Below are 12,382 nucleotides of genomic sequence, written 5' to 3'. Positions count from 1 at the left end.
GATATTTGGAATTGCTGGTTCCATATATTCATGTCTAGTCACTTGGCCCTAAATAATTTTCTGCTGGTGGGGGTGTAGGGAGCTGGGGCAGGTAGCTTTACCAGTAGTTTTCTTCTTCTAGGTCTTTGAAAACCATTTACTTTTCAGGCAAGGTGAGCCTTTAAATTTAATTTGGTTATATCGTAGTTTTTGCCTTATCTGATTTTTTTATCTCTATACAGTATGTATGTAAATTATTATTATTATTATTATTACCGAGTTTTTTGAGACAGGGTTTCTCTGTGTAGCCTTGGCTGTCCTGGACTCAAACTTTGTAAACCAGGCTGACCTGGAAGTCACACGATCTGCTCCTTGAGTGTTGGGATTAAAGGCAGGCACCACCATACCCATAAATTCTTTTAGAGACATGAAAATAGAGAGCAGTTTGCCCTAATTGACCATTTTGCATGGCAGCCTTAAATTTCATCAGTTCTATTTTCTGTTACATTCTTTCCTAAAAACACCAAGGAGCCTGAAGTGGTTCACACTGTGAGTCCATAACTCAGAGACTGAGACAAGAGACCTATAAATTAATGGCTGACCCAGGCTAACTAAGGAGACCTTTGCTCAGATAGTTAAAACAATAACAACAGAATTTAGTAGCATATTGTAGTCAAATTTTCCTACTAATCCTGAACAGAGGTGCCACATATGCCCACCTTTTACATTTTATTCAGAAATCTTTAATGCAAGTTTCATGTTTCAGAGATGAGCGTAACACTTGTCACCAAAGTTTTCAGTAACCTAGCTTTTATTGAGGGTATACTATTTTACAACTAATAAGGTATAGTTTTACAGTCAACTTGTTTAAACATTTAGAATTTAGATACATTTAAATAACTTCTGATGTTTTTCAACCTCTTTTGTATGCTATGAGTTAGATTGTTGGATTATAAATCTTTAGAGGCAAGGAAAAAGAGCTTTAGAAAGCTTAAATTATTTACCTGTGGCCTCTACTTTTCATCAGTATGCTATGGGTTAGACTTTCTTTGGTACAAGCCATATTCCATGACGTAAAGGTTCCCCACACACCCACCACTTACCCTCACTTGAAATATTAAGTTATTGGCTGTAGCCATGTGCTTTAAGAATGAAGAGATATATTCTGCTGTAGAGCAATGCTGCTTTTTGGTTTTTTTGGCTTTTTGAGACAGGGTTTCTCTGTGTAGCTGTGTAGCCTTGGCTGTCTGGGAACTCACTCAGTAGACCAGGCTGCCCTTAAAGTCATAGAGATCTATGAGTTTGCCTCTTGAATTAAAAGCATGCGCCATCACCACCCAGCAATGATGCTGCATTTTATATAAAAGTATATATCAGATTTTTTTTCTTTTTGGAGCAATGTTTATAAGTTTTTATTTGTTTATTTTTGTCAGAAGATAAAAATTAGTTATAAGAGTTCTGTTATCTCAGAAAATAAAATGACTTGATGCTGAACACAGGCAAGGAGAGCAGCCCATGTTGTAAATGCCCTAAGGTCTGTGTTGAGCTATTTTCTTAGCTACCTTCCAAGCCCCTCAGATTGTATGTATTTGTACATAGCCCACAGCTCTAAGAAGTACAGTGGCAACCCTGGCCGGCTGTCCACCCACCTTACTTCTCTGTGTTGAGACCAGGGTCCTCTCTTGAGAATGGAGCAATGAGAAAGACTTTGCCACAGGTAATTGCTACCAGATACTTTGTAAATAGCCTGCTCTATGGACCTAAGACTTTGCTGTATGCATTTGATTGTGGCTTTAAATGAGTAAGATTGAACTTGTTACACAACTTGTTACAAGTTACACGAGTATAACTTTTGTCTGTACAATCAAAGTTATACAGACTTTTAAATCCATCTTATAAAGTGTAGTTAGGGGCAGGAGAGATGGCTCAGTGGTTAAGAGCACGGACTGCTCTTCAAAGGACTCAGGGTTTGATTCCCAGCACCCATGTGGTGGCTTACTACTGTCTGAAACTCCAGTTCCAGGAGACCTGATATCCTCACACAGACACACTTGCAGGCAAAACACCAATCACATAAAATAAAAAATTTTAAGTTTTTGAGAAAGTGTTTATTAAAAACCTCACCTGTGCTGTGAACATGTAGACAGTTGAGGCGGCATCATCACCGGTAGAGCAAGCATTATGGTAAACAAGTTTTGAGTCAAGTCAAGAGGCTGGTCTGCTTGTTGCTTCCCTAGTCTTTATAGTACAGTTAATTCTGTGCAGAGGACCAACAATAGAAGAATGTTAACGATTTTCTTAGTTGTGTGGATGGTTGGTTAAGGCAAAAGAACCTGTTGTAAGTCTTGGCATTTATGCCGCACATGATTCAAACTGACAGATCTGATTTTTGGCACTTCCACCAAAAGGTGAAGTGCTGGGGTGGGTTTAGACATGCTCTTTCGGCTGATCTAGACTTGACTCCGTAGGAACAGAAACCTGTTGATATTTTCTTTTTTATTCTTTTGTAGTTTTTTGTTTATTGGTTTTATTTTTTTCTCTCCCTTCATTCTCTTTTAAAATGGACCTTATTACATTTATTTGTTTATACATGTAAATGTATAACATGGAAGTCACAACAACATTCAGGAGTTGACGCTCCTCTTGTAGGTGGTCCTAGGAATCAAACTCAAGTAGTCAGGCTTGGTGGCACATACATTTAGCAGCTAATCTATCTTACCTGGTCTTTTCCTCTTTGGTTTTAATGTTTAGATTCTATAGGCTGAGTTCTGTTTTTAAAACTAAATAAAATGTTTCTCTAAGACAGCACTTGAAATAGTTGAAGCAGTTTGCTTAAAAAATCGAAATAAATTTGTGTGATAAAAGCATATAATGAAATACAAAATTTAATTTTTACTCATGGACAGTTGTGACCTTTTAATTTTTAGTGTTTTTCCATGTTTTTGCAGAAGCAAGTAAAACTTACATTTAATTATTTTGAGTTTGATTCAGTCTCTATGATATATTTGTGTGTATGTCTTCTTATGTATAATTGGATGTGGATGTGTTGATGTGTGTTCATTTAATTTTTGATTGAAAGTTATTAGCTAAAAAAATAACAAGGTCTTTGATTATACCCGAACTGATTTTTTTTTCAATACCTAGTCAACCATAGCAGTTTATAGAAACTTGAGGTTCATTGTGAAGGCCTGTGTGGCACTGGGTAAGTTTGTGCCATGTGTTGCCGTTGTCAGCTAAGGCTTTTTTGTTGCTCTGTAGAGATGAGTGCCTCTGATTTGAGAGTATATGAGACTTCGTCAGCTTTTAGTATCACTAGGTAAGCATGAACAGCAAGGCCTGCTGGGCCAGTGATGGGCACTAGGGAATAAGCTCAGTATGAGAAAAGTCTTTGAAAAATTATTGTTCAGCTACACGTGATGGTTCATGCCTGGGGCAGGAGAGTTGCTGTGAGTTTGGAGGCAAATATGAAATGTAAGACACAAGTTTTTCAGAAATGTATTTGCATTTATCTCTTACAGAGTGTGACAGTGATGACAGCACCGGTGTGAAAAGCACTCCAGTAGAGGAGCTCAGGTCCACAGAGGGTAAGAGCTCCTCCTTGCCACACTTGAGTGTGTGCTGTTGTCGTCGTTCATTTCTTACGCCTTCCTTCAGTATTCCTTTTTAAGATGTTTTCCTTGCATGATGACTTAAGAATAAACTTACTTGTAGAAGCCAGATCACAGTAGCACATTGCGGCCATTTGGCCAAATCCAGTCCAGTACCTAGTTTGCAAATAAAGTGTTATGAGCACACTTTTCCTCCTCCTTCAGTGAAAATCTCTTTCCTCCCATGGCCTAGGGAAATGGCTGTATGACTAGGCATTATGTTATTTCTGTATAACCATCTTTTAAAACTTGTTCATAATAGACTACATTTTGTAATGATCAGGGAAAAATACTGAGTAGATCTTAGAGGTTGCACTGATGAAGGTGAAAGAGTATCTGTTAACAGGAGGAAAATCGTGGTATTCATTCACACTGCATTACAGCATTGTAGGCCCTGAGGTAGGAATATGGAGACTTGGAAGTAGGGAAGGAAATGTGGCTAAACACGCAAACAAAATGGCCCCATTGAAGTACATCCTGTGCATGTAATCAGCCAACAGCATAGTGGAGCTGTGCGCTGGGGGAGCTTGGAAATTTGAGTTTGGCGGTAGAATTGTTTCTTTTTTCTTTTTAATAAACTTGAACTGTCACCTTTTCTCTTATAGCCAAGTCACAGTATAATGAAGTTGGCAGAAATCTACAACCTAATAAGAACCAAATGGCTTGTTCAACAGGCTTTCCCAACATGATCTGGAGGTCTAACTGTGTGCTTAGCAGTCGCATAATGATGAGTTAGGCAGAGAAGAGACTTTAGTTGAGTTTAAACAAAAGATACCAGCTAAGATGCTTGTGCAGACTACTGAAAGATAAACACCATTGAGTGGTAAATCAGAATTTGCAGCCTTTATTTAAAAACCTATGACTAATTCCTGGAAAATACCAGGAAAATTATAAATTTTAACTCCCCACATGTTGGATTCTTGGGTTTTGTGAGTTTCTGGCTACCCTGGTAAATCTGTATTGTGTGCAACTGGCTATATTTCAGAACCTTCCCCATTTTGTTATTTTTGCAGTGCATTTTATAGTTAGGAGGTTGAATGCTTCTATCGTTCTTAGTTTGGGGTAAAAAATTACTGTTAAAAGTCCCAGATAACATGGTGGGGTGTAGTTCAGTTGGTAAAGTGCTTGCCCAGTGTGCCACAGAAGAGCAGGACCGGCAACACATGTTCATAGTCGGTCACCAGGTAAACAGAGACGGGAGAGTCAGACACTTCAGGTCATCCTTGGCTATCTAGTGATTTGGAAGCTAGTCTGGGATACATGAGATCCCTTCTCAAAACTCTTAACAAGTCAGAATCCAAAAGAGGATCCCTAAGCTTTTCAGTAGTTAATTTGAAATGCCAGTGTGATGTCCCTTCCTAGAAAATCAAAGGGTAATGACAGTGTGATTTGTTTCTTTCCTGATGATGCCTTCTGTAAGTATTTAACCCATAGTGTTCCTGCCAAGGAACGGATCTGATCTCCATCCATTTTCATCTAATCGCCTGTTTTGTTGTTGTTTTTTTTCTGTACACCAGTTGTTATGAACCTTCCTTAACTCTGCAACCCTTTAATACAGTTCCTCATGTTCTGGTGACCCTCAAACCATAACATTATTTTCATTGCTACTTCACAACTGTAATTTTGCTACTGTTATGAATCATGATGTAAATATTTGTGTTTTTGAGTATTCTTAGGTGACCTCTGTGAAAGGGTCATTTGACCCCCAAAAGGGTTGTGACCCCACAGGCTGAGAACTGCTGCACTATATAATAAGTAACTCGAATGTCATTTCTGGTTGATTTTTCCGGTTTTGTTTTGTTTTTGTTTTGCTGAAATGAGGTCTTGTGTACTGATTAAGCAGCCTTGAACTCATAATCCTCTTGCCTCAGCCTCCCTAGCAGCTAAGATTCCAGGCTTACACCACATATACAGCTAAGTTCTCCAGTTTTTGGACAAAGCTATGGCTACTCTTTGTAGAAAGCTGTGGCTGTACCATACCAAGTACACTTGAAATAGTTTTGTCACCATTCTCATCTCGACAGAGCTCCTTGATAAGTTAAGATCATGCTTATTTCTTTCCTTCATCAGAACCTAGCAGTTTGAGCATTAAATGATTGTTGTTGAATAGATGGAGTTATTAGTAAGAACTTAAATGTGCATTAGATCCACTAGTAGATTCTTGCTACTGGATAATTTGCCCAACCTGCTTGAGAGAAACTCAGAAAAGTTTAGGAATCCGCTTGTTTATGACTCTTCTCTTTCCCAACACTGTAAATGTTTGACAAATGGTGACAAAAGGCAGGATAAATTTGCTTGTGGCTTTTGCTGTGTAGGAGTGAGCTGTTTTCTCCTGTGATAGTTATTTCAGTGAAGCGGTGTCAAACTCTGACCATCCAGACCAGTTAGCAATCTTATAAACCTGTTTGTGTACTCCATCAGGGGAACTGAAGACACATAACCTGGTAGTGACACATACAAACACTGGATCCCGGTGCCTGCGTTAGAGGTGGTTCAATACTAGGCAGGTCTGTTACCTTCAAACTTTCTTCTTTAGATCCCTTTTGCTGTTGAGATGATACTGAGATATTACAGTGATAATCCTGGAAATCAAGTTCAACCTCTTGTATTCTTATCGAGAGGCTAGGCAGTTAGTCACTTAATTTTTATAAACTAGTTTTGGAAGAACTGTTTTCCTTATTGTGATTATTGAGGTCTTTTTGGCTAGTTTTGACAGATTGTCCTTAAATCCAGGAACTAAAACAAAGCCCACCTCTCCCTGTCTTTGCAGTTTGCTCTGTGCTAGAGTCCCTACAAGCTTGTGTCTGGACTGTAGCTGAGTTAGTGGTGAAATCTCCTCATGTGGTTTCTAAGCTGTCCTCCTGTCTAGGCTCGCATGGCTTTCTAATTCCTTACACCAGGCACTTTGGGGTGTCCTAACTCTGCAGAGATCCTTTTCCTGAGTTCTCCTTCCAGGGTTTAATGTTGATTGAGCAAAAACCTGTATTTTGCTCCAATCTATGATGGGTTATTTTGTCCGACTTATGGCACCACCCTGACCCCCCCCAACCCCTCCCTCCCTCCCCAGCCCTCATCCCTGCAACGCATGCTACTTTTTGCTTTTTGTTGTTGTTGTAGTTCAAGAGGGTGCTAAGTTAGGGAAATGGATGACTGACTGGTAGCCATAGATTAAAGAGACCAGCAGTGACCTATAAGGTCTGCTGTGCTCGTTCTGAGATCTGGGCCCAGGGTCCCACATTGAGAGCAGAGACTGCTGCCCACTTAAGACTACTACAGTCAGGGTAAGGGTAATGAGGAGGGACAGGAAAGATCCCGCAGTGCTCTCCTCTTCTTCATCTTTCCTTTATCCCTATCCCATAAGCAGCACATATATTTTCTTATGTCCTTCAGGTTTCCCTGTTGGTTTGCTCTGACTCTGTGTGTGTGTGTGTGTGTGTGTGTGTGTGTGTGTGTGTGTGTGTGTGTGTTGGGGGTGGGAATTCATCACCGCATGCATGTAGTCAGAGGATGCCTTGCTGGAATCAGTTCTTTCCAACCCTGTGGACTCCAGGAGTCAAAACTCAGGCCATCAAGTGGTAAGTCCCCAAACCCACCATGCCCACCAAACCATCTCACCTTAGGAACTCTGCCTCTGTCTAGGAGTTTTTAGCTACAGAGGATCCTGCTTTTGTTGCTTTCTGGTTTTGCTGTTCTTCCTTTCCGCTCCCATTGTACAAGCTCTAGCTTTTCTGGCAGACCAAAACCTTTCTGTTGATTCTTCAAGGCACTAAGTGTGTGACCATCAGATTGAAGTCTAGTCATCTTTTTAATAATTGTGAATTTTTTTTTGTTTTATGTGTGTTAGTGTTTTGCCTGCATTTCTTTCTGTGTACCATGTGCATGCCTGGTGCCTATGGAGGCTAGAAGAGTGTTTCACCTCTCCTGGAACTGGACATGTAGGTGCTGGGAATCAGACCTGGCTCCTCTGGAAGAGCAGCCAGTGCTTTTAACTGCTGAGCCATCTCTTCAGTCCCTGAGTCTAGCTGTCTCATATATATGGATTAGAAAGGCAAAACAGAAAGCTGTAAAATTAACCCTGTGCAATGCACTTCTCTCAGGGATCAACTTCCATCTTGTTTCTACCTTTTCAAGGCTCTCCACTGCCTTGCAGGACTTAAGATGGATTTGGTTCACTAATATTGGAAGTTGAACCATATAGTTGGCTTCTTGCCTTTTAAATTTTTTATTTTATTAAGAGTCATATTAAGAAACTCTGGCTGGGCATGGTAGCACACGCCTTTAGTCCCAGCACTCAGGAGGCAGGTAGCTCTCTATGAGTTCAAGGCCAGCCTGATCTACAAAGTAAGTTGAGTATAGTCAGGGCTACACAGAGAAACCCTATCTTGAAAAACCAAAACAAGTGGATATTAGACACATATTATAGGATAAACATACTAAAATCTGTACACCTAAAGAAGCTAAGCAAGAAGGAGGACCCTGGGTAAGATGATCAATTTTCACTCAGAAAGGCAAATGGGGCAGACATTAGAAAAGGGAGAAAACAGGGAACAGGAGAGGAGCCTACCACAGAGAGCCTCTAAAAGACTAACTTGCAGGTTATCAAAACAGATGCTGAGACTCATAGCCAAACTTTGGGCAGAGTGCAGGGAATCGTATGAAAGAAGGGGGAAGATAGAAAGACCTGGAGAGGACAGGATCTCCACAAAGAGAGGAACAGAACCAAAAAATCTGGGCCCAGAGGTCTTTTCTGAGACTCATACTCCAACCAAGGACCATGCATGGAGATAACCTAGAACCCCTGCACAGATGTAGCCCATGGCAGCTCAGTCTTCATGTGGGTACCCTAGTAAGGGGAACAGGGCCTGTCTCTGACATGAACTCAGTGGCTGTCTCTTTGATTACCTCCCCCTGAGGAGGGGAGCAGCCTTACGAGGCCACAGAGAAAGACAATGCAGCCAGTCCTGATGAGACCTGATAGGCTAGGGTCAGATGGAAGGGGAGGAGGACCTCCCGTGTCAGTGGACTTGGAGAGGGGCATGGGAGGAGATGAGGGAAGGAGGGTAGGATTGGGAGACAGTGAGGGATGGGGCTACAGCTGGGGTACAAAGTGAATAAACTGTAATTAATATTAAAAAAAAGAAAAGAAAAATGAAAACAACAGAGGAGGGGTGGGGAAGAGACTGTATAGCCCAGGCTGGCTTAAGTATCATTGCATAGCTCAAGATGCCCACAAACTCAGGACAAGTCTCCCGCCTCAGCATCCTGAGTGCTGGGGATACAGGCATGAGCATGTGTGCCCAGCTGGTTTCATCTTTTTAGTTGCTAAATTTAATTCATGTAATCTCATTATAGATGATGGTTTGTGTGTACTTTTGCTGTTTCTTTTGAGTGGCTGAGATGATGTCTCGTTCTATAGGCTAGGCTGTTCTCAGATATAAAAGATCTTCTGCCTGAGCCTTTTGAATGCTGGAAGGCTTTGCAGGGCTTTGCCACCACTCTTGGCTAGGGTTAGTGAATCAGCAATGCTTTAGAGGATCATTGAATTTTATGTTATTTTAGTTTATTTTTGAAGTGTGTAATATTTTGTATATATATCACATCATAGACATTTAATTTCTTTGTGTATTTTGACAAAAGTGATTCAGCAATATTCTTTCTTGTGCCATACATTATTCTTGGTCTGTATTTCTTATTTCTGGAAATATGTACCTAGGACAGGACTTGCTGAGGTTGAACTTGACATAATACTAAATCGTTTTCCAGTGTGGTGGTGTCAGTTGTTACTAATTGTAATAACAAGTCCTGTTTCTGTTGTTCTCAGCCTTACTGAGTAATCATGAAAGTGATTGGGAGGGAGTGGGGGGACAGCGTCTCATGTTGGTGTGTGTGTGGTTATCTTGTTGTTTTGTACTGTGCTGTAGTACTAAATAAAGACCCAGGGCCTCGTGCCTCCTAGGCATGTCACCCCTGCCTCTCAATGAGTAATGTTTGCTAACTAGATAAGTATCATCTTTCCTGATGCCCTTTCAAATATCTTTTTCTACAGGGTCAACTTGAAATTTATGGGTTAAAGATCTTTTTTCTCCCACATAGGCACTAATTTTATATGTGGCAAATGTTTTCCTCTACTCTGTGACTTTGATTAGCCTTTTTGTCATTGAATGGTACTATGTGGTCTATCTCAGTTTTTTGATTTGTTTTGTTTTGTAAATTTATTTTATCTATATGTACCACGTATATGCCTCATGCTCTTGGAAGTCAGAAGAGAGCATCAGAGCCCCTAGAACTGGAGTTACAGATGGTTGTGAGCCATCATGTTGCTACTGAGAATCATGATCAGGTCCTCTGAAAGAGCAACAAGAACTCCTAACCACAGAGCCATCTCTCCACCCTGTTGGTTTGTTTTTGACAGGACTGCACTGTACTATTCAGGTTGATCTCAAATTTCAAGCTCTGGTCATCCTACTGTTCTATCCTTTGAAGTGCTATGGTATTCCAAAACTAAGCTAATTTCCCCTGAGCTTTATTGAAGTATAATTGACAGAAAGTAAATTTCATAATCATTTCATAGTGTTACCTTGCTGTTTCTGTCTTCCCTCTTTGCCTCATTATCTCCCTTAATCCCCTTCCTCTCCACCCCTGCTTCCTTTTCTTTTGTTTTTTGAGACAAAATTTCACTGTAGCCTGAGCCTTGTAGACCACGCTGGTCCTCCATAGCCCTATTTTTACAGGCTCTTTCTTTGTCATTGTGTGCCCCACCCCCATCACCAGATGAGGGGCATCTCACTGTCATATCCCTTGCTGCTGGTCTCACAGAGCTCCACCTGTTTCTCCTTATCAAGTGCTGGTATTAAAGGTGTATGCCACCCTACCTGGACTCTTATTTCTGTAAAGTTGCATTTTCTTTAGTGTGTATTTGTGTGCCACTGAATGTGTGCATGTGGAGACCAGAGGAGTTTGGGACAGTGGCTTCTCCTTCTGCCATGTGGGTCCAGGAAGTTGAACTCTGGTCATCAGGCTTGGTTGCAAGTGCCTTTTTCCCCTGAGGCATCCCACCAGCCCACTGTTCCCACTTCTGAGATGTATCATCTTGAATGGTTTAGGACATAAACAGTATTTGTTTGCTGTTAAAGTAACATGTCAGTGCTACTAAAGTCTGCTGAGTTTCTCCGTCACTGACTAGAGGTATCTTACCCATGGCAGACAAAGTGTGGGTGTAACGTTGACTTGGCCATATTCGGGTTCTCTATGTTAGAATACTCCACTGCATGGCAAGTCTGCCCTTTCTGACTCTGCTTCTTAGAAAGAAATGGGAATAAACCTGTCGCAGACAGCACATGATTAGTTATCTGCCCTGTTTGAAAATTGTGTTTTTTTAATACAGATGTGGAATTAGAAGAAGCTATTAGAAGAAGTCTTGAGGAAATGTGATAAACGATACTACCACACAACATCAAGTGGCCTTGAAGAGACTCAGGAAAATGAACTCTTGACTTTGTTTTCTAAAGGAGACCAGAAATCTGCTAGGATAAATGTATCTAAAAATATGTTTAATTCTTTCCTATGTTCAGAATCTCGTATTTGCTGTTTTTTTTTTTTTTTTTTGCTGTTGGTTAAAAATGATTGAAAGGAAAAAAATACGTGCCAATGGAAACATAATATTCTAATAATGGTGTCACAGTTTTCCAGCTAACTTAGAATTCATGTATTTAGGTTAAAAATCATTTTTTTAAAGGAAAAAACGTGTAAAGCTCTTGATTGTTGTTTGTTTTCCCTGTAGTATTATTTCTTTAGCTTATTTGTACTGTACAAATTGCTCTATATTATTTTTTTAGGAATGAAAAATAAAAATAAAAGGTGCCATGACCCAGTTTTTTTCAGAAACGTTGTGTTATGTGAGCCTAATGTATCATATACCTTTGAGATTGTTATTTATGATTATTGGAAGAGGGTAGTGGAAACTGATCATAGACACACATGAAAAGCCATCGAGGTTCTGTGTGTTATCACGCAGCTGTTTACTTGCTCTGACTAGAGTTGCACATAGCTACAATAAAAACATCTTCAAAACAACTAAAATGAAACTTTCTATCCCTTTCAGCCTTCTGTATGACTTGGAATATTAAAGTATATACATAGAATTCATCTTATTTTAATATTAGTCTTTTTATGTATTCATGAAAACATTTTAAATGGTTTTCTAATTTTCATATATATACTTTTCAAGAAATAATGTTAAAGGTCTAGTCTACTCAGAAGTAATCATTGACTCTTAAAAGATTCAGTTTCATGTGGACTGTCTTTATTTTAGTTATTCTTTGAGTTGCATCTGATATAACATACTTAGTTCTTACTAGTTGAAGCTCCATTGTGAGTAAAAATTTACATCAGTGGAACAATAAGAATCGAATGTTATCTTGATGTGTATCTTTTATGTTATTTGGGAAGAAATGTCATAGAAAAATGTTGAGATGTAATTGGACAGTGTTAAGAATATTTCTCCAGCTGGATATACCTGTGATTCCAGCACTCAGAAGTCTGAGGCAGCACGATCATGCTATGGTGAGGCCATGCCTCAAAAGACCAAATAACAGATTTCTAAGTAAGAAGCTTTACTTTTTGGTTAAGACAGGAAGATGTGGCTTGAATTTTTCCTTTCTGTTCAACAGTGGATATGGAGTTTAGATTGGAATAGAATTTCTGGCCTTTTCGATCCATACTAGAAATCATTTTTTCTTGATGTCACATTTTGAGCT

At 39.8% G+C, this 12,382-nt stretch overlaps 1 protein-coding gene across 4 annotated transcripts in view; it reads left to right on the top strand.

Moving 5' to 3' along the window:
- Positions 1 to 11,510, top strand: part of Znf451 (zinc finger protein 451) — a 76,873-nt gene extending 65,363 nt beyond the window's left edge. For all 4 annotated transcript variants that reach the window (XM_060369825.1, XM_021659787.2, XM_060369823.1 and 1 more), the window contains 2 exons: positions 3,498 to 3,563; positions 11,011 to 11,510. In XM_060369825.1, coding sequence (XP_060225808.1) covers positions 3,498 to 3,563; positions 11,011 to 11,057 — 113 coding nt within the window. In that variant the 3' untranslated portion in view covers positions 11,058 to 11,510. The remainder of the gene's footprint in view (positions 1 to 3,497; positions 3,564 to 11,010) is intronic.
- Positions 11,511 to 12,382: the final 872 nt, after the last annotated feature.

This window comes from Meriones unguiculatus, chromosome 16, assembly GCF_030254825.1.
Source record: "Meriones unguiculatus strain TT.TT164.6M chromosome 16, Bangor_MerUng_6.1, whole genome shotgun sequence".
NCBI lineage: Eukaryota > Metazoa > Chordata > Mammalia > Rodentia > Muridae > Meriones > Meriones unguiculatus.
This window is presented reverse-complemented; position numbering and strand designations above follow the sequence as displayed.